This window comes from Polistes fuscatus, unplaced genomic scaffold (genome assembly GCF_010416935.1).
Source record: "Polistes fuscatus isolate 324 unplaced genomic scaffold, CU_Pfus_HIC Scaffold3, whole genome shotgun sequence".
Taxonomy (NCBI): Eukaryota; Metazoa; Arthropoda; class Insecta; order Hymenoptera; family Vespidae; genus Polistes; species Polistes fuscatus.
This window is the reverse complement of record NW_025113107.1, coordinates 1,928,604-1,953,783: the sequence shown is the minus strand read 5'-3', so window position 1 is coordinate 1,953,783 and position 25,180 is coordinate 1,928,604. Positions and strand designations below refer to the sequence as shown.

The 25,180-nt window shown below is 28.7% G+C and overlaps 4 protein-coding genes across 6 annotated transcripts in view; 3 read left to right on the top strand and 1 right to left on the bottom strand.

Annotated features, from left to right (window-relative positions):
• Positions 1-289: 289 nt before the first annotated feature.
• LOC122519086 (serine/threonine-protein phosphatase 4 regulatory subunit 3) lies at positions 290-7,540 on the top strand. Of its 3 annotated transcripts, none has more exons than XM_043638272.1 (6): positions 290-460; positions 533-1,771; positions 2,114-3,712; positions 3,834-3,997; positions 4,223-4,619; positions 4,711-7,540. In XM_043638272.1, exons 2-6 carry the CDS (start codon positions 1,574-1,576, stop codon positions 4,798-4,800), a joined length of 2,448 nt encoding a protein of 815 aa, XP_043494207.1. In that variant the 5' UTR covers positions 290-460; positions 533-1,573; the 3' UTR covers positions 4,801-7,540. The 3 variants fall into 3 exon arrangements, with proteins under 3 accessions (XP_043494207.1, XP_043494209.1, XP_043494208.1); XM_043638274.1 differs by having other exon boundaries at positions 290-838; positions 1,025-1,771; XM_043638273.1 differs by having other exon boundaries at positions 290-881; positions 1,025-1,771.
• A 1,959-nt stretch (positions 7,541-9,499) lies between these two features.
• Positions 9,500-11,961, bottom strand: LOC122519085 (cilia- and flagella-associated protein 36). Its single transcript, XM_043638271.1, has 5 exons — positions 11,689-11,961; positions 11,315-11,493; positions 11,028-11,218; positions 10,629-10,920; positions 9,500-9,950 (listed from the first exon to the last, which is right to left on the bottom strand). The coding sequence occupies exons 1-5, from the start codon at positions 11,795-11,797 to the stop codon at positions 9,696-9,698; spliced, it is 1,026 nt and encodes a 341-aa protein (XP_043494206.1). The 5' UTR covers positions 11,798-11,961; the 3' UTR covers positions 9,500-9,695.
• Positions 11,962-12,729: 768 nt separating this feature from the next.
• On the top strand, positions 12,730-13,799 carry LOC122519084 (39S ribosomal protein L11, mitochondrial). Its single transcript, XM_043638270.1, has 3 exons — positions 12,730-12,943; positions 13,052-13,241; positions 13,367-13,799. The coding sequence occupies exons 1-3, from the start codon at positions 12,812-12,814 to the stop codon at positions 13,627-13,629; spliced, it is 585 nt and encodes a 194-aa protein (XP_043494205.1). The 5' UTR covers positions 12,730-12,811; the 3' UTR covers positions 13,630-13,799.
• A 189-nt stretch (positions 13,800-13,988) lies between these two features.
• LOC122519082 (TLD domain-containing protein 2) overlaps positions 13,989-25,180 on the top strand; it is a 155,324-nt gene continuing 144,132 nt past the window's right edge. The window contains exon 1 of the mRNA XM_043638267.1: positions 13,989-14,845. Within this exon, the coding sequence (XP_043494202.1) occupies positions 14,826-14,845 (20 nt within the window). The 5' untranslated portion in view covers positions 13,989-14,825. The remainder of the gene's footprint in view (positions 14,846-25,180) is intronic.

Genomic DNA, 25,180 nt, shown 5'->3' with positions numbered 1-25,180 from the left:
AAAACGAATAACACATATTAAACGAATATACGAAATGAATGACATATTTTGATAAAAATAAATGGAATATTTTGACAAAGGATAGCAGTTTCAAATCTTTCTACTGATTATTCGATGAAATGAAATGGTATACCGAGAAGATTTAGAATTTTACTTATATATCTTTTAAATTAAACTAAACGATGAGTATTTTAAAATAAATGATTTCTTCGAAACGATATCTAAATAATAATCAATATAAATATCGATAAATTCATCATTTAAATGAACCTTACAAAATTGTATTTCAAAATAAATATAGATGACATGTAAAATAGAATTGTATTTGGCGCGAAAGTCTTTGGGATACGTGGAGTGAACCCCGTGGCGCGTTGTTGTGATCTAACATGGCGGAACGTAGTGTTGTGGCTGTTAGATGTCTATGTCAATTTTAGAGTGATTTCGGAGTAATAATACGAAAGTACGGCGATGATCCGTAGTTACAGCGTTGAAAGTATTCGTGTTAGATAATCGTGTGATTGGTAATATTTAGGTTGTAAGTGAGCAGGGTGTTGTTCTACATCGGTTTTCCTCGCCGCGGGAATAGAACACAGGCGGCAAGAGCGCACACAGGGCTTCGGCTTTTTTAGCAGAACGTTACCTTCCGACCTTTCACGACTACGAGCTTATTTCAATGAACTACTCGAAATAGGCTTGACGCTTTGTAGGTTTACGTGACTGTGACACGTGCACGGAAGAGCGTGTACTACGCTAACTTTTCCCGCGCGTCCCAAAAGCTTTACTGTTGGCGCAGGTATCAAGCTTATGCAACTGACGAGCTTATAAACATCCAACAACGGTAAACAATCTCATTGTTTCAAGCATATACGTCGAAATAAAAGGTACTTCCATACGTCGAATTTCATTTCTCTAATAATATCAACAGATTTGATTATCGTGCCGTTTATTAATATCATCGTCATCGTCGTCGTCATCGTTTAAATCTATCAATGAAATAGCTATTTTTCATCTATTATTTGTGCAGAGAGACACCAAGAGGATTAATTCGTTATTTTGGATATACCTAAACAATTGTTATTTATTATTAATATCAATCTAAGTGCATATACATAGATACACTCATGGTGATATATGAGTATTTTATACTCACTCCTAATATTGTAGTTTTTTGGAGACTGACCAAGGAAATCATTGAATTTAGATGAATGAGTGGTTATTCAGAAAAACTTTTTTCTAATAAGTTAAGACTTCTGACTCTGCTGCTGCTACTGCTGTTACTGTTATTACAACAACAACAACATCAACATCAACATCAACAACAAGTACAACTGTTCGGCATTGTGCTATACCTTAGTGGATTATGAGAGAAATAATAAAAGTTTGGTAGATAGAGGAATTTTTGTGTGTGCATTTATTATTTAATTGAAAATTTTGTAAGGGTAGATAGAACGAAAAGAAAGAGTTGAAAGGATTATTTTTAACTTCTAAGGCATGCGAGCTGATTGGTGATAATACATTTAATAATAATAAAAAAAAGAAAGTAGCAGCAACTACGCAAGATATTTTTGAAAACATGACGGATACACGCAGAAGAGTTAAGCTTTATGCGCTTAATGCCGACAGACAATGGGATGATCGTGGAACGGGTCATGTTTCTTCTTCCTATGTAGATAGATTAAAAGGAATATCACTTTTGGTTAGAGCCGAAAGCGATGGGACTGTCTTGTTGGAAAGTAAAATACATCCAGATACGGCATATCAGAAGCAGCAAGTAATTATTTATTCATTCAATTTTATAACCTTATATTATACTTCTAACATTTATACTTTTTCAATTTGTATGTACAATTTATTGTAATAAATATTTAATTAATATGTATGTGCACATATGTGTGTTTATGTTGTTTATTTTTTATTTTTATTGAAGCAGTTGCAAACCTATGAATAGCCATATGGTTTTTTATAATTAATTTTTTTTACATGACTTTTACATTTATATGTGCGCTTTTTGGAGAATTTATCAAATTCTAAGGAATATATTAATTATTTGGAATTACATGTAATATTATTATAAGAAAAAATACGTTAAATATTGATATGTGTATGATTTTAGGATACCTTAATAGTATGGTCGGAGGGTGATAATTTTGACCTGGCCTTAAGTTTTCAAGAAAAGGCTGGTTGTGATGAAATATGGGAAAAAATATGTCAAGTTCAAGGCAAAGATCCATCGGTTGAAATAACTCAAGATATTGTCGAGGAATCGGAAGATGAACGCTTCGATGATATGTCAGATGCCGCACCGCCCATAGAATTGCCTCCATGCGAATTAAGTCGATTAGAAGACATTAATGAATTAATAGGAAATTGTTTGGCTTCTCCCATGAGAAAGGAAAAACTTGCAGTGGCATTGGAGTCTGAAGCGTACATCAAGAAACTTTTAAATTTGTTTCACACTTGCGAGGACTTAGAAAATATCGAAGGATTACATCATCTTTATGATATATTTAAAAATATTTTCTTACTTAACAAGAATGCATTGTTCGAAGTGATGTTCAGCGATGATACAATTTTTGATGTCGTTGGATGTCTGGAATACGAACCAACATTGCCTCAACCAAAAAGACATAGAGAATATCTTCGACAATTAGCAAGATTTAAACAAGCAATTCCAATAACAAATGCTGAATTATTAGCTAAAATTCATCAAACGTATAGAGTTCAATATATACAAGATGTTGTTTTACCTACTCCTAGTGTATTCGAAGACAACATGCTTAGTACATTGAGTAGTTTTATATTTTTTAACAAAGTTGAAATAGTAACTCTCATACAAGACGACGAAAAATTTCTTACTGAATTATTTCGTCAGTTTACGGATGAATCTACATCGGACAATAAAAGACGTGATATGGTACTTTTCTTAAAAGAATTTTGCAATTTTTCTCAAAATCTTCAACCACAAGGCAAGGAATCATTTTATAAAAATTTAACGGCATTGGGTATATTACCTGCCTTGGAAATTACATTGGCAATAAATGATCCACAAACAAAAACTGCGAGCATTGACATATTGACGTATATCGTGGAATATTCCCCTAGTGTTGTTAGAGACTATACATTGCAGCAGATAAATAATACAGATCAGGACCAAATGTTAGTCAATGTAATAGTCGCTCAACTAGTCGGGGATAGCGATCCTGAATTAGGTGGAGCAGTACAGTTAGCTGGTGTCTTACGTCTGCTTCTTGATCCAGAAAATATGTTGGCTTCAGTCAACAAATCAGAAAAGACTGATTTCTTGAATTATTTCTATAAAAATAGTATTGGAACACTAATAGCTCCTTTATTAGCTAATACAATTGGCGAAAGACCGGCAAGAGAAGATTACAGAACAGTGCAACTTTTAGGCCTGATATTAGAGTTATTATCATTTTGTGTAGAACATCATACATACCACATTAAAAATTGCATTTTAAATAAGGATTTACTTAGAAAAATATTGGTTTTAATGAAGTCAACGCATACGTTCTTAGTATTGTGTGCATTAAGGTTTATGAGAAAAATTATAGCTTTGAAAGATGAATTTTATAATAGGTATATAGTAAAAGGAAATTTATTTGCACCTGTATTTGATGCATTTGTAAGGAATAACGGTAGATACAATTTATTAGATTCTGCTATCTTGGAAATGTTTGAATTTATTAAATTGGTAAGTTGTAACTATATTATAACTTTAAACTTTTTTTCTTTTTTCTTTCCTTTTTTTCAATATTTTTGTGCAATTATTTTATATTTAATATATATAAACATATATATTTTGCATATTATAGGAAGACATCAAATCGCTTTGTATGCACGTTGTAGAAAAGTTTTCTAAAGAACTAGATGCAATTGACTATGTACAAACGTTTAAAGTATTGAAATTGAAGTATGATCAACAACCAGATACTAAAGTTATAAAGGAACACGAAGGTAGCAGAACAACGGTCGACAGGTACATGTATTCAAGGTGCAATATATTTTGTTTTACAAGAACTTGTTTGGGGATTAAATATTCCTTGCTTCCTAACATGGCACAAATTCTTGTATAATTGAATTTTCATTTTTCTATAACGTTGAAATGAAATCTTTGTTATTTTTGTTTTGTTTATGATGGAGTATTTTCATTTTTAAAGAAAACGAAAATTGTAATGATGTTCCTGTTTACTTATTCGTTTAGCGTTCCGTCAATATTAAGAAACAGCCGATATCGGAGAGATCAGAGACAATTAGACGAAGAAGAAGAAATGTGGTTTAGAGAGGAAGAAGATTTTGATGAGGGAGAAGCAGTGGTACCTGCAGCTACTGCAGATTTGGTACCACCTGCTTCGGCTAAGAAACAATCTTCATCTTCTAATTCTGCCCTCGGGTCTTCCCTTGCAGAATCGAAAAATCATCAACAACAACAGCAACAACAATCTGTGTTAAATAATAATACAGCAAATAATAATATAACTCCTCAGCAAACTCAAGTAAACAATAGTACATCAACAACGAATGAAACTCCAGTTACACCTGAGATTACTCCTAGTTCTACCATCGGTACTGTAGAAAAGGCAGGAATTATTATTAGAAAGGTAATTTAATATTGTTTTAAATGATTAAACGCGAAATGATATATATAATAAATAAATATTTGACAATTTATTAACAATAAACGATTTGTAGGGATTGGTCGATTATGAAGAAGATTCTGACGAAGAAGATGAGGATTCTGGATTAAGTCCTTCCCCAAAACGACAACGGTTGTCGTGGTAGATGTACTGGGAATATATTAAAAGAATGTGCGATTTCCAAAGTTTATAGTCAAATATGGCCCTCATTATGTGCACAAAAAGCTGATCGAAAAGGTTATACAATCTATTAATTTACAGTAAGAAAAGAGTACTGGTTGTACTTTATTCGCTGATCTGAGTGATAGACGCAATGAATAAGTGCTTTGTTAAAACATACAATGCGTGATGAACTTTTACATATTTTTTTTCTTTCTTTAATTGTGTATATTAAACAAAGAGATGAATGTGTGAGAAGACAGTGATTGGGAAATAATGTAGAAACAAAAATAATAATAAAAAAACAAATAATTAAATAAAGGAATATGTATTGGACAACAGGATCGACAGGACAAGAAAGTGAAGGTAAAACTGAAAAATAATTGTACTATTATATTGCCGAAAATATCGAGAGCGCTCACTCATTGATTTAACTGAATTTCAAAATGGATTAATGATGATTTATTCCAATTAAATGAAAATCTGTTAAGTAGGGATACATTTTCTCAGATGATAAGGTGAAATATTCTCAACCTCGTGAATTCTCTAGACATTGGTGTCTAAATAATACACTTGAGTCTAGATTAATAAATCTATAAACTGTGACTATAATATTAACATGTACGAGTTCATTGGAAAACAGGAACTTACTACAAGTCGTGTAAAGAACCATTTTCGGATGTTTAAGTACATGATCTACAAACCGCACAAAAACAGTTTGTGTCTTTGCCATCCACGATTTAAAATTAGTGGTACGAGCGATTGAAATCTGTTTTTGCTAGGGTCAGGAAGCCACGAATCTTTATCCAACTACGGAAATAATATTTAGTTTGTATATATATGTATATTTGTAACGATTGTAAAACGACCACATACTTGGATTAAGCAGAAAATATGCGACTACTTCACAATCTCAGTTTCCTTCAAGATACATTTGAAGACTTTTTCGGTTATCAATGTAAGTAGTAGAAGTTGTACAATAAATATTTGATTTGTGTATATTTATCAGTTTGCACTTCATGCCCGTATAGTAATCCTCGATATAAAAAAGAAGTTGAAATATTTAACAAAATCTTGGATATATAATTAAGAAGTCTAGTATAGTATCTTTTGTACACACACAAAAAAAACAATAAATCATTTTTTTCTTTTCTAATGACAAGGGCAAAATGAGAAGCCTGGAATAATCTTTGTGCACTGAGAAAAAAAAAGAACAAGAAAGAAAGAATGTCTTATTTATAAAAAATATTCATATCTACTTACATTACGTTATGTAGTAGAGCCGTGAGATGAGAATAATCTCGGATACTGCAATGTGTAATCTTAATTTGTCATTAAAATTGAGATTCTGTACGATCATGAGAATAACAGGAAAAACGCCAGCTCCAGAAAAGAGTGTCTACTTTTCTAGTTTAAATCCGTAATTTTTAAAACATAGTTAAGATCTATAGCGAAGATGAATCTATTACTTTTGACTAAAATTATTTAAACTAGAGCAGGCCTTATATACAGTGACCAATTTGAAAATAAATTATTGCCTTACCGATTGAGTTGACTTTATAAAAAAGAAAAGAAAAACAAACAAACGAAGAGTATTATAAGCTAATGTACAGAGTTTTCAATACGTCTAACATAAATGAATTTCCAAGACTGTTGTATAATTGTAAGTATGAATGTTTGAAATTTTTGTGATGTCGTAAGAGCATATACATATGCACATATATAATTGACAAACTTTAACAGACAGGCGCATATATTAACTTATGATACTACAAAATGAAGGTGATAGCGAAGTTAATTCGTTCATCGAGATTAGTAATATTGTGAATAATAAATTCAAGTAGGCAAATTCGCTGGAGCTGAGTAAAATGTGTGTATATATATAAAATGTTGTTAATTCTGAAATGACCACAGAAAATAAAGTAATGTAACTGAAAATACATATATTAATTAGATAGTTAAGATAACAACAGAATATTGAGTAATGTATTTCCGTGTGTTTTGCATATATTCACAATTTATTCCGTAAATAAGGAAGAGAATATTCTTAGAGGCATAGAATATGCTACATTTGGGTGCGGCGAATGTAAGTAAATTAATAAACGGATGAATTTAATACCTAAGTGATACTAAAGTAAAGATGCAATCATATGCTATTTAAATTATACTCAATGTATTTTTGTACAGAGTGTGTTTAAGGCTTTGTCGCTATCATTTTCCATTATTTTTTTAATATGCTTCCACATCATGAACAGTCGAAATATATTATGCGTTTATAGCATAATGTTTCTACTTAATAGTTTCATATACATTTTTTTTTTTATTCTACTACACTTTTTAAGATTAATCTTAATTGAGAGTATATATATATTTATAGAAAGATACGCAATAGATAGAAAAGAGCAAAGGGGAATAAAGCGGGATGTCAAATTCCTATACTTTTTTTAGGAAGAATTTATCGTTAGACCGTCTTAAGTTCCAATATTATTTTATTTCTTATTTCATCATATGTTAACTAATTCATTTCAAAGAGAGTGAAGATAAAAATAGAATTAAAGAATTAATAATAAAATTTAAAAAAAAGAAAAAAAAGAAAGAAAGGAAGAAATACATGAACAAAAAAAAAGTATTCGTAGATCGTGATCTACGAAAAAAGTCACCAAATTTTAATCATATCGTAAAACGTTACGCAAGACATTCGTTAGAAGAATTAAGTTGTAAATATGTGAAGAAAAAAAGAAAGAAAGAAAAAAAGCAGCACCTTTCAGGAGCACTCTTGAAAATTTTCATTTAAAGTCGAAAAATCTAAAAAAAAAAGAAAGAAAAAAAAAAAAAAGAATATATTGTCCGGCTGTTTGTTACCAAAATTGTTGTATTCAATATTACACAAATCATCACATTGATGTAACATTTATCAAAGAATGGAAATTTTGCACATTGTACAATTACCACGTGCTAATAATAATAATAATAATAATAATAATAATAATAATAATAATAATAATATTGATATTAAATATTAAAGATAACGACGTACGTTTTACATTTAAAATACCAGCGAAATGTGACATATATCATTTTTATTTTTCATTTTTTTTCTCTCTCTAACATGTAGCCAAGTAGAAAATAAAATACACAGACAGACAAATACATACACATACCACACATAATGAAGAGACAGAGAAGATTTTTATAAGAAAATCCTGTTCACGAATTCTGTAAGCTAATACGAACGATTATATGAAAGAAAATGAATGTGTATTTACGACGATAAAATATGTGAATGGACTATAAACGAAAGATCATATTTTGCATTTTATTCTGTCGGTGAATGAATGATGCGATGAGATTAAATTAAACTAAGCCGAATATTAAATTATACGGGCAGAATAAGTAGCATATAACAAGCAACGTGGTAAAAGAGACAAACTTATATTTAAAAAAAAAACAACAAATTTAATGCAACAGTATATTTGAATTATCAAACGAAAGAGAGAGTATCTTATAAGAGTCGATTGATTCGAATTTACGTATTTCTTATTTAATGAATCATTAAATAAAGAAATGTTGATCGAGTTTTAGAAGAATTTACAATAATTTACTTTTAACGTTTAATCAGATTGTAATTTTTAACGTTATTGCTTTGCGTGGTATATGATTTGCGTTAGACGTTAGCATTGTTCTCATTTTTGTAATATTATTGTTTTCTTTTTCGTTTCTTTTTTCGATTCTTTTGTTTTTTTAATTTTTTATTTTTAATTATTGTCAATATACGTTAAAAATCTAATTTACATCGTGTTATATGTGTAATTAATGTGTACATATTGTTATAATAATAATAATTACAAGATTACACATTAAAATACTTATTGCTTGTTTATTGCTACAAATCTGTCTTTATTAAATATTAAATTTGGTCACGTAAAAAGGGGCGAAAATGAACGAACGACTGAAACCCAAAATATGTCTGGTGTAGAAGTGCGAACAATATTTAATTAAATAAAATTTAAATTTAGATGAGAAATACGTTTTTTAGATAGAGTTTAACGACCCTACCTTGAAAAAAAGATAAGAAAAGCGTTACTTGCAAAATTGTTACTTCTAATCGGGTTCAATCAGCGAATCCAATATTTCATTGTTTTTTGTTAAAAAATTAATATTATCATTATTATTATTACTATTATTATTATTATTATTATTATTATTATTATTATGATTATTATCTAATTACTCGTAAAAATTTATAGGTTTTTATATATTTATCATCACTTTTAGTAAAAAAAAAAAAAAACAAAAAAAAATTACACGTTATCTCTTCTGCTCATATTTTATAACACCACTGTAAATATTGCTGATAACAAGAAAACGTCGACTGTATTATTCAATGATCATGTAGGCAATAATTGCAAATTTTATTCTTCAAGAAAAAAAAAGAAAGAGAAAGAGAGACACGATCGTATTCTTTTATTATTTATATCGTTAAAAGGGAATGAGATACTGAGTAATGAAGTAGTATGCATAGTATTTATATAATTAATGAGCAATCCAAGTATTATATTTGAAACAAGTTAGCCATTTATATACAAATAAAACCTTTCATAATACGAATATACTGAAACGAAATGTTTGCGTAATATCTACGTTTTATATTATATTTTTTCATTTCCTAAATGAAAAAGCTTATAGGTCAACAAAAACATTAAGAAAAAGTTTTAATTAATTAATTAAAAAAAAAGGAGGTGAAAATTTGCCTCTTGCGAGTATTAATTAATTAATTTAGTTACGATTACGGCAAATAACATACATATAGTAACGATAAATATATTATTATTATTATTATTATTATTATTATTATTATTATTATTATTATTAATATTCACTTCACTTATGCACAACTTCGGCCTTCAATCGTGCCGCTAAAGCTTTACGTACTTGAAGAATTGACGGTTCCAATGACTGATCAACGTCTAATTCCTGTTCACCTTTAATCGTTGCATCTGCAACTACTCGAGCAGAACTCGGACGAGTTGAATTCATTTCGAGCCGCTGACTACGTACTTCTTTCTTTAGGGCTACCAATTCGTCTCGTCTTGCTTTCAGATAGTCCTGTCGTCTTTTTATATCCTCTTCTTTCGTCTGAAAATATCTTCAGGTTATTCCATATCTCACCGAGTACAAAATTATTTTTAATTATAACAGAAAGTAATACTATATTATTTGCATATATAGTATGTATACATTTATATGTATCATTATGTATATATAAATATTAATGTAATATTAATTTTTATATGTACATAGATTGACGAGTTGAAAAGTTCCGAGCCTAACATAGAAAGTTTTTTTTTTCTGTCAAAAGTCGCTTTTAAACAAATAAAAGCGATTATACTATATTAATGTAAATATAATCACAATGAATAATAATAATAATAATAATAATAATAATAATAATAATAATAATAAAAAGTTTATATTTTTATCGAGGTTCATAACTTTTCAACCCATCTTCGTATACCGGGTGCGATACTGATAATACAAGCAAGAAGGATATGACTTTATACGCTAAAAATAAATCGAAAACGTAAAATAACATTTTTTTTATACAACCTTTTTCTTCAAACTTGATTTTTTCAAAAATAAAACTTCCTGCAAACAAATATTATTCCACACTTTCGATTTATTTTTTAACATAAAATAATTTCCTCCCCATTTTTGTATCATCAATATCGATAAATTCTTAATATATATATAATAATGTATATATATATATATATATATATATATATATATATATATACATATGTATCTATATACATTATTTTTAACTCGTTCAATTTTTGTTGAAGGTATCGGATCAAGCGGTTGAAATGTTTTCAATGGAGGCAATTTGTCCAATTTTTCAATTTGTGCTTCGATTTTTTTCTGCGAAATATTCGGCTCTAATTCAGGAGAAGAATTTTCAGATGATCGTGTTGTTGCTCTCAAAGCTTCCTCCATTAATGTTCTTTCGTTATGATACTCGTTAGCCAGACGTTTGTGTTCTTCCACGAGAGAAGTTTCCATGGGTATTGCTTCTTCATCATTTTTTATCTCCATAATGTGTTTACTGTGCAAACAACATACACACACACATGTTAACTACTTTCTTTTTTATTTTTATTTTTATTTGGAAGGAACATCAAACTTAGATCAAAACGAGAACTTCAAGCTTACTTAATTAATTCCTCCATGACCAATTCTTCGTCCTGCAAACCTTCCGTTTCGTACATAAGAGAAGCTGGAGTTAGGCCAAATTTTTGTTCGATCATGTTTAATGCCTGCAGTTGTAATTCTAAATTCTTTTGTATCATCATTCTTTTAAATATTCCATACTCGTTCGCCGCCCATATTTGTTCGAATAAACTCTGAAATGTAATAACGACAAAAAAATATTACGTGATTGCATATTTCTTGACAATTGTTTTTTTGTTTTTGTTCGTTCCGTTTTATTTTTTACTAACTTGTTGAAAGTGTATCGGCATTTTTGTATTTTTGTTAACGTTGCACGCGTGTTCAAATTGTTCCGGCGTAATGCCCATGTCTTCCATAAAACATCCAAGTAAGAGGTCAACCAAATTTTTGTATTCTTGATAAATTTTATGATATTCTTCGTTATTCTCTTCATCGTCTGCTTCGAAAACTATAAATTAAAGTGCATCGTTTCGTAATTTTGCGCATATATATAGTTGAATACAAGCAATGAAAACCAAGTTTTTTTATTATCATTTCTTTTTACGAAAACATATGCTTTTTAGAGAATAAGAATAAGATGACTATCTTTTCAATTTTATTCGTTGTTTGTTTTCTTAATTAGAAATTAGAAATTGACACCTACTCAATGATTTTTCTTCAATGAAGGTCAATAATGGCGCAGACCAAATTGGACCTTGCAAAAATCCAACTAAAGAATCAAAGACCCACGCACAATCTTCCTTGTCGTTCATCGTTTATTTTATTAATAATATAGAATATTTTTAATACCTCTGGCGATCGTTTATTTTTAATTTTATTTCTTCCGCGAGAGAACTTTGAGTTAGACTACTCGCCTATTCCATACATTGTAGTCATAGCTACGTTGTACAAAACAATAGGCTTTATAAGCCTGCGCTTAACTCTTGATATTCTATAAGTTAAATATATTCATTTATATATATATTATATTTAAGTATATAATACGATAATCATTTTCTAAAACATATATACACTATTCTTCTAATAATACGTTTACGTTATAAATAATATCTAATTATTCTTTATAATTAATTTGAACATGGTACATGTATTTCGTGAACTTTAAATGAAAGTGAAATAAGAAATTAATTAAAAATAAGATAATATAAATATTTTTTTTAAATCGCATTACAAACTATTAAATATTTTTCATTTCATTTAAAAGATTTTATCGTCCTAAGGTAAAACAGAATCATTCGATCGGTAAGTCAGATTGGAGGTGTATTCAAAGAAAACACAAGTACATAGAGCATTAAGAGCATTAAAAAGTTAGCATAGAATTTTAATAGTTGAAAAAAATGAATAAGTGCATTTAATTGCTAGCTATTTGCTAATTCCAAATCCATAATTGCTAACTTTTTTAATTATATATTTAATTGGTTATTGATAACTGAAAATGTGAAAACTTTTTTTTATTTCTAAGTAAAGCAACGTAGTTTTCAACAGCAGAAAAAAATTTATAAGTGCGCTAAATGGCTAACAAAATAGTTATTTAAAATCCATAATTGGTAACTTTATTAATTAATTCTTTAATTAGTAATTAATAATTACAAATTAAAAAAAAAATCAAAGAATACTGTATTCTTTGATAGTCTGTACCGTCATCGGTTAAGTGATACTTTCATCTACTGGTGGTCCCGGTAGTAACTAAAATGAAACTGTGTAGATAAAAAAGAGAATTTGTGTGCTTCTATCTACTTCTGTATTCTTTGTTAATATCATTCAAAATGTCTAAAGTAGGGAAAATGAAAATGGTTAAAAAAGTAATGGAGAAAATAGATCATTCTTCAAAATTACGTACGGATATACCTGCTGGAATGGCAAAACCTACTCCACCATTAGGTCCTATGCTTGGACAGGTTAGGTTACGTATAGTTAACTTTATTTGTTTCTTTTCTTTTTTTTTCAGTTATACACCTTTAATTTGTTAATGCTTTATACTAATATAATATATTTTATATTTTCAGAGAAATATCAATATACCTAATTTTTGTAAAGATTTTAATGAAAGAACGCAACACATTAAAGAAGGAATACCGTTACCGTGTAGAGCCAAAGTAAATCCTGATAGAAGTTACAATCTAGTCATACATAAACCACCAGTTACATATTTTTTAAAACAAGCAGCAGGAATACAAGTAGGCAGAATGGAGAAAGGTATAAGATCTTAATGTTGGTATTCGCATGAGAAATTAGTTTGTAGAAAGAATTCGATTTGTTAAAGATAAAGCTAAATTATATTTATCGATTACTTACTATAGTTCTTGATTTATTTGTTACAGATGAAATAGCAGGCAAGATAACTTTCAAACATTTATATGAAATTGCTAAAATCAAATCAGAAGATCCACCATTAGCATTAATGAGTTTACAACAGATTTGTGTAATGATTATTGGGATAGCAAGAACTTGTGGTATTGAGATAGTACGTGAAATAGATCCAAAAGAGTATGATGAGTTTTTAAGAGCAAGAGAATTAAAGGTAGAAGAGCGTAGGAAAGAATTACAATTGGCTAAGGAATCGAAATTACTTAGAACGGCATAAAAAGTATATATTCTTGTACGCAAGAGAAAATATATAAATGTTTGTATATAATCGCTATCTGTACATTACAACAATTATTTGTATGATGAAACAATCATAGACAAGTAGTATCAAATTAATTTGAGTGATAATAAACGATTATCGTTATAGTAAAGAAAATAAATGAAAAATTAAGTTCATGCGATAATTATTAAATGATAATAATAATAATAATAATAATAATAATAATAAACGAATCCCTTCAAACATTAAAAAATAACTTCATTAAATTTACAAATAATAATATTTGAATCAAAACGATATTATCGATATGATATATCCAATGAAAGTACTTCAAAGTGAAGTGAAGTATCGAAGTCTCGACGGAAGATGGCGATAGTTGAGTTGACGCTCGGCTGGACGATCGATGACAGCCTGGGCCGGGAGTCGCGAAGCGTTAGTTTTCTTGAAGTCAAATAAGATATTTCGTTAACGTGACACGCGTCTAACGTACATAATAGTTAAATATATTGTGTTCGTGAAAGGTTTTGTTATTATTTTCATTCTAATCAATGTGAACAAAGTAATCAGTTAAATCGTAAATTCCTGGTAAGATCATCGTGTGTTACCGCTCAAAGAAGAAAAATAAGAAGGCGGAGAGGTGGCGGTGGAGAAGGGAGAGAAGAAGGAATAGAAGGAGGAGATTGTTCACTCGTGTAAGTTCGCGCGGTCTCGTGTGTGATAGTTCGGGTGGTAAGGAAGGGAGTGTTGGGGAACGAGGAAGAGGAGGAGGGAGCGAGAACGCGCGACTCGTGTAAAGGGAATAGAAAGAGATAGAAGAAATAGAAAGAAGGAGGGAGAAAAACAGATAACGTGGATTCGTATCACCGTGTAACTCGCACGCGGTTTTACCTGTCAGACTTTTTGTCTCTCCGTTTAGCCGGTGTTTTTTAATCAAACGAATAATACGTAGTACACACGTATGCAGTTACATACGTATTCGCGATTATTGTTTCCTTCTCGATTAATTTTCTTTCGTCCGGTGTGTTAACACTCCGTTCCCCTCCCATCTTGGCAGCCCGCGCATGGCGGTGCCCGTTGCGTTAGAGGTGTGACATCCTGAAAGCTCGAGGGGTGAGGAGTGAATATACTTCCAGAAAGAACGACGACGTGTTTCGTTAACTTGAAAAAACGTCATTCATCCCTTCTCAAGCCCTATGGCGGATCGCGGAAAAATGTAAGTTTTTATTTTATATCCTTTAATATCTTTTCATTATTTTGTACTCTGTTCATTTATTATCTATCCATTTCTCTCTCTCTCTCTCTTTCTTTCTTTCTTTCTTTCTTTTTCTTTCTCGCATGTAGCCTTGTCTAGCCAGTTAAACGTTTCGTCTCTATTTTTTTTATTTTTGTGCATTCATCCAAGGTATAGAGACACATATACATAAATAAATAGATAGAGATTAGAATAAGATGAAAAAAGATGGATAGATTAATGGATAAATAGCTGATATGAGAGGAAGAAATTTGATTGAAAATAAGTATTTATTTAGTACTTATGCGAAACGTTCAATGGATTCCAAATTGAATCGATTTAATTTGATATGTTATCGCTTTGTATTATACTATTCTTATATTTTTTCGAATTTATATATGCAAGTGATTGTTAGAATCGAACGAGTCGTTTTAAATAAAACGTGTACGTTGCAATTCGGTTACGGTGACCCTTACTATGGCCATTTTTCTACAGCCAACTTCAAAAGTATCCAAATTCAATCGAATTATTTTCCTTCGAATATATTTTTTATTTATTTATTGTTTTAAAATAGTTTATTTATTTCAAAATTTAATATAAAATCTTATAGATAAAAAGAACATATTAATAATCGTTCCTATTTATTTTCGTAAGTCTTCATAAAGGGTATCAAAGTTCAACCGAATGGTTTTTCTTTAAATAATATTTTTTATTTGTCAATGAATTTTTTTTCATTAGCTTTTTTTTTTTTAGCACTGTAGCCGGTTTGCATAAGCGTTCAGCTACGTTTCTTATTTATTTTTCATTAATTTATTTACATCAATATTTAATATGCAATGTTACGGGTTAAACACTATGTTTAATATTCGTTCTTATTTATTTTTTGTATTAATTTTTGAATATCAAATAGGTATAGGTATATATATATATATATATATATATATATATATATATATATATATATATTATATACTTCTACTTATATATATATGGATATGTATTCATATACATACATACATAAACCCAGTGAAAATAACGTTATCTACAATGGCGTTCCATCATATTAGCATACTTTCAAAGTCTTTTTAAATTTAGAATCGATATGCATAAAATTTGAATACTTTTTGTTTCCTATTATTTTTGTTCTTTTTTTTTCTTTTTTCTTCTTTTTTTTTATCTTTCAATCTATCTCAAACAGCAATAGAATAGTTTAAGTGTTAAAAAATAGTTGTAAGCTTCGTTATATTTATTTTAAAATAAAAAATTTAAGACAAAAGAATATGAGAAATTGAAAATGAAAAAAAGAGAAGGAGAGATAATAGAAAAAAAAAACAAAAAAAGTAACAAATGAAAATAAAATGATGATTTTATTATCGGCGTTGAAAGATTCGAAGAAGTTTCGCTACTTCTTCTTTTCGATGGAAATACATACGACCTTCCAACACGCCCACATAATGAGCGGGAAATTACGGGTAGCTGCTTGTAGATGACAATGCGTTTGTGTGTGTATCTATGCGTATATGTACATTTATATATATGTATGTGTATATGTATGTGTAGATATTTAACGATAACGGTCTTCAATTCTACCAATAAAAAGATTTGTAATTTATTTTACAATTGTAAACGATCATTCTCGTATCGAAGAGTAGAATAATTGTTGTTGATGTCGATCGTGTTCGGTATTGAATCATATAACATTTTATTTTTTCCATCAATTATAATAATAAATTTTCAGTTCGTAAAAGAATAGACAATTAGATTTACCAATCAATCCTTTAATGATTTAGTTATGATTGCTGATAAAAATCTTATGACGAGTGTAAATCGTTATTTTATACTTTCATATTAGATTACCATAACGAATCAGAGTTGTCATTTGAGATTAAAGAATTAGAGGATTTTATATCATATTTATCTCATATTTATCTCAAGATTAAAAAAAAACAGAATTTTTGTTCTTCTAATTATTTATTTATTTTCTTTTATTCTTGTAATTGACTAGTTTATTCGAATATTTAATTTATAATTAATTTTAGAAATAATTAAAAAAATAAGTACATTTAGATATTTAAATATTTTACATCACATACACACATACATACATTATATATGTATATATATGTTTAGAAAATTTTACAGAATAATAGGCTCAGAACTTTTCAACCGACCTATGAAAAATAAATAATAAATATACTTAAATATAGATTCGAATGATAAACAAAACATAAACAGATCTTCTCGTTTGTTTACGACTTTGACATAGAAGTTTTCTCTTTTATTCGCAATCAGTTTGATTCCAACCATTATACTAGTAAGACGTATTCGATTATTATCTAATTGTATATATTAATTATTTATTTAAAATTTGTAAACACAATGCAGCACAATTATGCAACTCACAATTAGTCTGCATATTATGCATGTGAGTGGGTTGAAAAGTATTGACCCTAACATACAAACAATCTTTTTTCTCAAGTTAAATTCACTTATATTTTTTCGACATAGTATTTTCAAAGTTTTTTAAAAGAATAGGTTCAGAAGTTTTCAACCCACTCACTTATATAAATTAAACAAATTCTGTTTTTTCCTCTCCTAATCGTATAAATTGAAACAAAAACATCAAGATGGTTGTTGAATCATGGTAATAAATTTGATAGAAAATTGATCTCATTTATGGGGTTTTTAATAATAATAATAATAATAATAATAATAATAATAATAATAATAATAATAATAATAATAATAATAATAATTAGTAGAAAGAAAATGGATAAAATTTGGATTAGAGCGTAACGATGAAGAACAAATCGTAGGAAAAATTGACACTAACAAGTTTTCTTTTTCTATTTTACTTTCTTTCTCTACGTAGTTATCTTCATAGTCGAGTTTATAGAAAGAGGTCCTGTCTGAGTTACTTTGATTTATCTATCTCTGCTTTGTCTATTCTCTATCGGAAGGCCGTACGTTGACATAGATGCATAGAATATTCTACTTGCTTGCTACTTGAAAGTCAAACGGGCTATCGATTTTTCTATCGGCTGTGTTACAATAAATTATCCTCTTTTTCTTATAATTTATGGAGATCCGTATAGACTTTGAAAGAAAGAAACTATCTTTTATTTTTCACAATCAGTTAACAATATTATTAACCATCTATAACATGTAACACCATTTTCTTTTTCTTTTCGATGGTTTAATACTAACAAAATCATATAACACAAAAATTTATCGTTTATAACTTATGATATTATTCGAAAATGATGTAATATTATAAAAATGATGATTTATTATTTACGTAATTGGGCGTCGAACAGTTTTTAATCTAATATAGAGTTTATTGTTCAATTTATTGTTCAACATTTAATACTTCTGAACAGAAAATCATTTTGTTATCTTAATTTTTGGAAATAACGTTGTCGTAAGATTTTATTTCGATACTTCCTTTACAAATTTTCGATTATTATGAAAGAATTCGAATTGAAATTGGCCGATATTTCGCATTTTATCCATATATAATTATTTCAACGTAGATAAATATAATTTGTTAATTATAAATACAATCGTGATAATTTCACGGGTATTAAAAAATAAAATTTAAATATTAAAATATTTAAATTACATAGGAGGAGTTAAGTTTAAAGTATAGTTTAATATTTAATAAAATTTCTTTTCATTATTATCATATAAAAAGAGTATCGAAGAAATGATTGTATTGAAAATTAACAGAAATTTGAATCCTGCAAAGGGGTCAAACAAAAAATAAAAAATAAAAAAGGAGAAAAAAATCGATATAGAAGGGATGATAAACGAGTTTAACGGAAACAATGTTACAGATCCGCGATCAGGTGGTATCGTACGATATTTTCTATTTAAAATGGATTAGAAGAAAAAGAGTATTACGATCAGTTTGATCGGTACTTCGGTGGTTCTTATCGTGGAACGTTTCGCTTTAAAGGACCGATCGATATTCGGACTAGATTCAGCAGAGACTCCAAACGATACCTAGTCTTCGTGACATTCGTGGTTTGCCGCTGACAATAAGCTTTACATTTTAACGATACCTACGATCCTATACAAAATCGAAAGTTCCCTTAGAGAAATAATTCTTTATTAAATTTTCGCATTTATATATATATATATCCACGTTTTATCGAATTAATAATTCAATTTACGAATTTATAAAATAAGACGATCTTCAAATGATATTAATGTTAAATATTTATTATTTAATAGCTAGTCTTAATGCAAAGGAGGAATTGTATGCATATATGTATACGTATGTGAGTGAGTTGAAAAGTTTTGAGCCCAACATAGAAACCATTTTTTTCTTCTGGTCTAACTCATTGTTGTTTTTCTTTTTTCTTTTTTTTAAATACCATTTTTATAGTTATTCAGAAACGTGTATCTTTGATTCTTGAATAAATGTCGAGTTAGGTTGACTCGGCATATTTTCAATATGTATTGCATATATCCGGTAACGTCATCAACGGGTTTTGGATAAATAAGAAAATTTGTATCTGTTACGATCGCACGTTTCGTGAATATTAAAACGGATGTATTCGCCATATGTGCGAAAAAACGTGCAACGATTCACCTAGTGCCTAAACTATACACTATGTAAACAATATGGATTCATCTTTCATTTCATTGGATTATCTCGAACAATTAATTTTTTCCAAAATTATTTTTATCCTGCAACAGACAAGAAAAAGAAGATAATTTTTTTGTATTTTTTCACGCCAAACTTCCCACGTACGATATCTTTTCGAAACTTATTTTTTCTTTTTCTTCTTTTTCTTTTCCTACAGCGATAATTTTATTTAACAAATTTAAGTAATTATCTTTTATCTGTAAATATGCAGATGGGTGAGTGGGTTGAAATGGTTCGAGCCTATTATAGAAACAATTTTTTCATTCTGTGTAAAGTTTACTTTTATTTATAACAAAAATTATATTTTATTTTTATAAATCTTATAAAAATATAAGAATAGTTTAACGATGAGGTATAATTATTTTTCTAATCTTTTTTTTACGATTTTTTTTTACTTTCAGTTATTAACTTTACTTCGAACTTTTTCATGCTCTCAAATTAATTTTACTTTTCACCATTGTATCTTCTTTCTCTCTTTTTTTATTTTTCTAATTAGATGTTAACAAAATAGATAAATGTAGGAAAGAATAACAGGGAGCGGAAAAGAGATAAGGCACGCGTTTATTCTATCTTTTCTGGGCCGTTTTTACGTTTGTAAACGAGCCTAATCAAATATACATATTACAGTATACATACACATAGATAATTTTTATACGGTTTTACTTAACACGTGCACGTTTTACTTTTTATCTTTTACCTATCTATGCGGTTGCTCAGCATCGATTAAGTATGGGTACCCGCAAATTTTTTATTGGCAATACTTTGCTTTTTTATATTCGTCATTTTTATCTTTGCGATTTGTTCTTTTTTTTTTTATTTTCGTTTAACTTTCCCAACACTTTTCCAATTTTAATTTTTTTTTTCCTTCCATTTAAAAATGAAAATAAGTTTACGTATATAAAAAGTTGTTTCCAATTGTCAGGCTGAAAAAAGTCGCTATTTACCATTATAAAAAAATAAAATAAAATGGAACAACTCTTATTGTACGTATTAGAAATGCATATTTAGTTTTTTCTTTTCTTTTTTCTTTTTTTTTTTATTATAATAAAATAAGTTTATACTCGTTTGAAATGATTGTTAATTTAATTACCTAGATTATGTTTCTCTAATAAGGAGGACCAACGTTTTCAGAACAGTTGCAATGAAATTAATAGCAAAATGAAAGAAAAAAAAAGAAAAGGATATATTATTACTAGTGGCTTTTGGGTCATACCTACCTACCCCCCCCCTAACTTCCCCTTCCCCTAATCACAATCACCCGATAAATGCATTACGGAAGTTGTTGGTTTTTTGTTTTTTGTTTATCTAAAATTTAATGCTCGCACGATAATCTGAAGAATATGTCCGATAAATTTTGAATAAGATACTCTTACGTTAGGGGTGAACTCATTTCGAAGTTTTATCGGAAATCAAGGTAACAACAGGAAGGAGAATAAGACCTTAACCAGTCGTCCTTTTGTTATATATTCTCTTTCCTTTCCCCTTCTATCTTATTTTATCCTATCTTGTCATATCCTATCCTATCCTATCCTATCCTCTTGTTCCCCTGCGAAGAAATTTACGACGTTATCGTCGAACGAGGGAAACTCACTCGCCCTTTCGTGTATCCGAGGAAACCTTCTGCTTGTAATATCCTCTTGCTTTTCTTCTAACGAGCCAATCACTTCGGTAGGAGAATGTTTTTTACGTTTCATCGTATCCTCGAGACTCGTTATATGAGATATTGTATAAAATGTTAATCAATATTAAATAAAATACAATAGAAAATAAATTCATGATAAGTTAATCGTAAAAATGTGTGTAATTATTAATAAATGATTAAATAAGTAATCAAAATAGTAGGTTTTTAACAAATGATTTAACAAAATAATAGAAAAATAATAATCATTTGCTAATAATAAAGGATTACTGATTTTATTTATTGTTATTATTCACGTTTTTTGTCTTCTCTCTCTTTTTTCTTAATTCATATTTTTTTTTTATAATTCATATTATTAATTAAAATTTTTGTTTGTTTGTCAAGTTCCATTACTCGTTATCGTCTTACAACCAATCGTCATTATCGTTATTATTTCTTTTTTGAAAATTTATTTCCATTATCGTGAGAAATATCGCTCGATAACAAATTATAAACATTATTCTAATGTTATTTAATTAATTATCTAATACTTTTAGTAATTTTTCTAATTAGTGTTATCTAATCTCAATAAATATCCATTAGGCCAATTGATGTATTTGAAGAACAATGAAAGATAGAAAATTGGTTAGAGATAAAGAAAAGAAAAATTATCTATACGAACATTTCTTTTTAATCACATATTATGCGTTTCACGTGTTATCATCAGTACGGTATCATTTTAAAATGTATACATATTTACATACACGACAATTGCGTTATATCACAGGTTTGGTGATTAAATATTCGAGTTTTTCCTCTTCTTCTTTTTTCTTTTTTCTTTTTCTCTTTATTTTTTTTAACTGCATACATGACAACGTGACGTAACTATAGACAATGGTCTTAACATTTAACACGCATCTAGTTGTAGAAATGTTTCAAAGCAAACGAGACTCGATGCGAAGAAAATGTATTGTCCAATTGGCTTGAGACACCCTATACATATATATATATATATATGTATATATGTATATAAATACTTGGATAGGCCGTCGATATCGTACGACCTTGTAGCATCGACCACTCTACCATTTTCCTTTTACCTTTCTGAACACCGAACAACGGTATCCTTTCATTTGCGAAAACCTTTTTGTATCTTTCTCTCTCTCTCTCTCTCTCTCTCTCTCTCTCTCTCTCCTTCCCTATCTCTCTTATTTTCTTTCTTTCAATTATTTGAAATTCTCATCTCGATTGCATTAAAAAAAAGAGAAAAACAAACACAACAGAAATTGATAATTAAAAATTACTTTAAACGTACTATCTCTCTTGTAACATGATTGTAATTGTTCATTTTTGTTTCAAATCGATTACAATTTATATTCCTCTTTTTTTTTCCCCCCATTTTAATTACTCGTAATTCTCGTATCGATTATATAGGAGAAAAATAATTATTGAAACTGCGATCATTGTTAATTGTTTATCGTGCAATTTATTCATTTTTTTTATTTTTTCTCTTTTTTTTCAATTATTCGAAATTTTTTTCCTTGATTGTATATGGAAAAAGAAGAAGAAGAAGAAGAGGAAGAGAACAAAAAGAAAACCAAGAATTACAATTAATGAATTACGATCAAAGGACAATTGTTATTGTCTATTGTTGATCGATCCTATTCCATTCTTCATTTTAATTAATCGTAACTTTCGTCTCGATTGTATAAAAAAAAAAATGTTCGTATTTAATCGAACTATCGTTAAAGAAAAATTAATAATTGTTAAATATTTGATTAATTCATAATTTCCATTGGTGTATATACGAATATTGAATATTTATGAAAAATATCGAATAACAATTTGTGTATAATGTTTTCATTTCTTTTTAACGTCCATCACAATGTATTGCAAAATAGTTACTTTGTCGTTGCCTATCTATACTTTTAAAGACCTTACTTTTAACCCTTTAACTTCAAAGACGCCTCTGAGGCGTCATAAGGTTATCGGACCAAAAACGAATAAGACGCCTCAGAGGCGCGCAAGGTTATTTGACCAAAAACGAATAAGACGCCTCAGAGGCGTCGCAAGGTTTTTGGGACCAAAAACGAATAGACGCCTCAGAGGCGTCGTAAGTCTACCGGGCGAAAAAAACAAAACATTTCAGAATATTTTTGGGCGGCCGTTCCAAATATGAAATTAAGAATATTTTCGTAACTCTAGTTTTACACTTTCTTACTCTGATATTTTACTCTCTACCTTGATTCTTTTCCCTCTTCACCCTTATACTCTGTTACTGTGTAATAAAGGTAAAAAATTTTTATTGAAGCTTACATAAATGAAGAATATTTGTCGGATCGATTTGAAATTTTCAGAGAATATACTTAAATATAGTACATTCCGAAAATGAAAAAAACAAAAATCGATTTTTTTAAAATTCTAACTGCGTATAATCCCTTAAAATAAAAATGTTATTAATAATGGATTATTCAATTTGCAACAATAAGTCTTTTTTGTTAATAACCAACTAACCGTAATTATTTTCAACATCTTGCAAAGTTAATTGTACCGCGCACGTGTATATACAAATCATAGGAAGTTTGAGATTAGTACAGTTTCGAGCGCTGAGCCAAGCTTGTGTTTATGTCGCTGCGCGCGACCGACTGGTGTCGCTTTAGGCCCGCACAGTTGGAAATTCGATCGTAAGGGAAAGGGTTAAGACCTTATATATCTATTATCCTTCGATGTTTGTCAACATCCCATCCTTGTTTACGCAAAAACATATTTTTTCAACATTGATCCGTATGTTGTTGCGAAATATTAGGCTATTTTTTGTTTTTTAAACATAGGTTTATATTTTCTGTTATTTTTTTTTTTATTTATTTCTTTTTTCTTTTTGTTTAATTTTTGTTTGTTTGTTTACGTATACATGCATACATACATATACATACTAATATATATATATATATGTATTCATAAAGTTCCGAAAACACGAATATTTATCTTTTTCTTATTTCAAATATAAAATTGAAGTGTGTGTGTGTGTGTGTATATGTATTTATATTTTAATTAATTTCGTTGAAGTGAATTCAAAACTTTCTTTCTTTTTTGTCTCTGTTTGCGAAAAATACTCGTTTTTTTATTTTTTTTTTATTTTCACGAATTCTCGACTCAGTAATTCGAGACGTACGCACGGTGACAACTTTCAACATTCTTTCAATACTTGTCACACAAAATTCGTGATCCCTTTTTTGTTTCGATAGTTTGTTAGTTCTACCTAAATTTTTTAACTACACGTTTTATTCGATACTACGTATGAATAATGACAATATGTCGAAAAAAAAAACGGTTTTTACAAAACAAGAGTTGCGTTGAGTGGCTCTTATTGTAAGTATTTTATAATTTAGTTTGTTATAGAAATAATTTTACTAAAATATAAATCGTAATATTTAATTTCTCCAATTTTTTCTTTGTCTTCACTTACATTAGCTTACTGTAATAATTACCATAACGTATACAATGATTATGATACCGTTAGATGCTAAACAATTGCGATCACAAATAAATATATTAGTAAAAATAATAATAAAATAAAATAATGATTCCTATATATATCATAATGGGATAATCTAATAAACTTATAACTGGATATTAAATCTTTTAGCTAAATACCCGAAACAAAATCTGTAATATAACAAAATAATATAAATCTTACTTTTACTTGATTTAATAACCACAGAAACAAGCGTTTTGTTGATGCGATGCTAAATAATTAATTTAAAAATACAAAAAGAAAACGAACAAATAAAAAAAGAAAGAAATATTGCGAAGCAAATAAAAAAAAAACTGGTGTGTGTACTTATATACGCACGTAAGAAGTTATACTTCTGTGCCGTACCAAAACGAATATAAGAACCTCAATACCTCAAAAAATAACTTCAAAAAAATAACTTAAAAAAAAAAACTGGTGTGTGTACTTATGTACGCACGTAAGAATTATACTTCTTTGCCGTACCAAAACGAATATAACCTCAATAACCTTAAAAATAACTTCAAAAAAAAA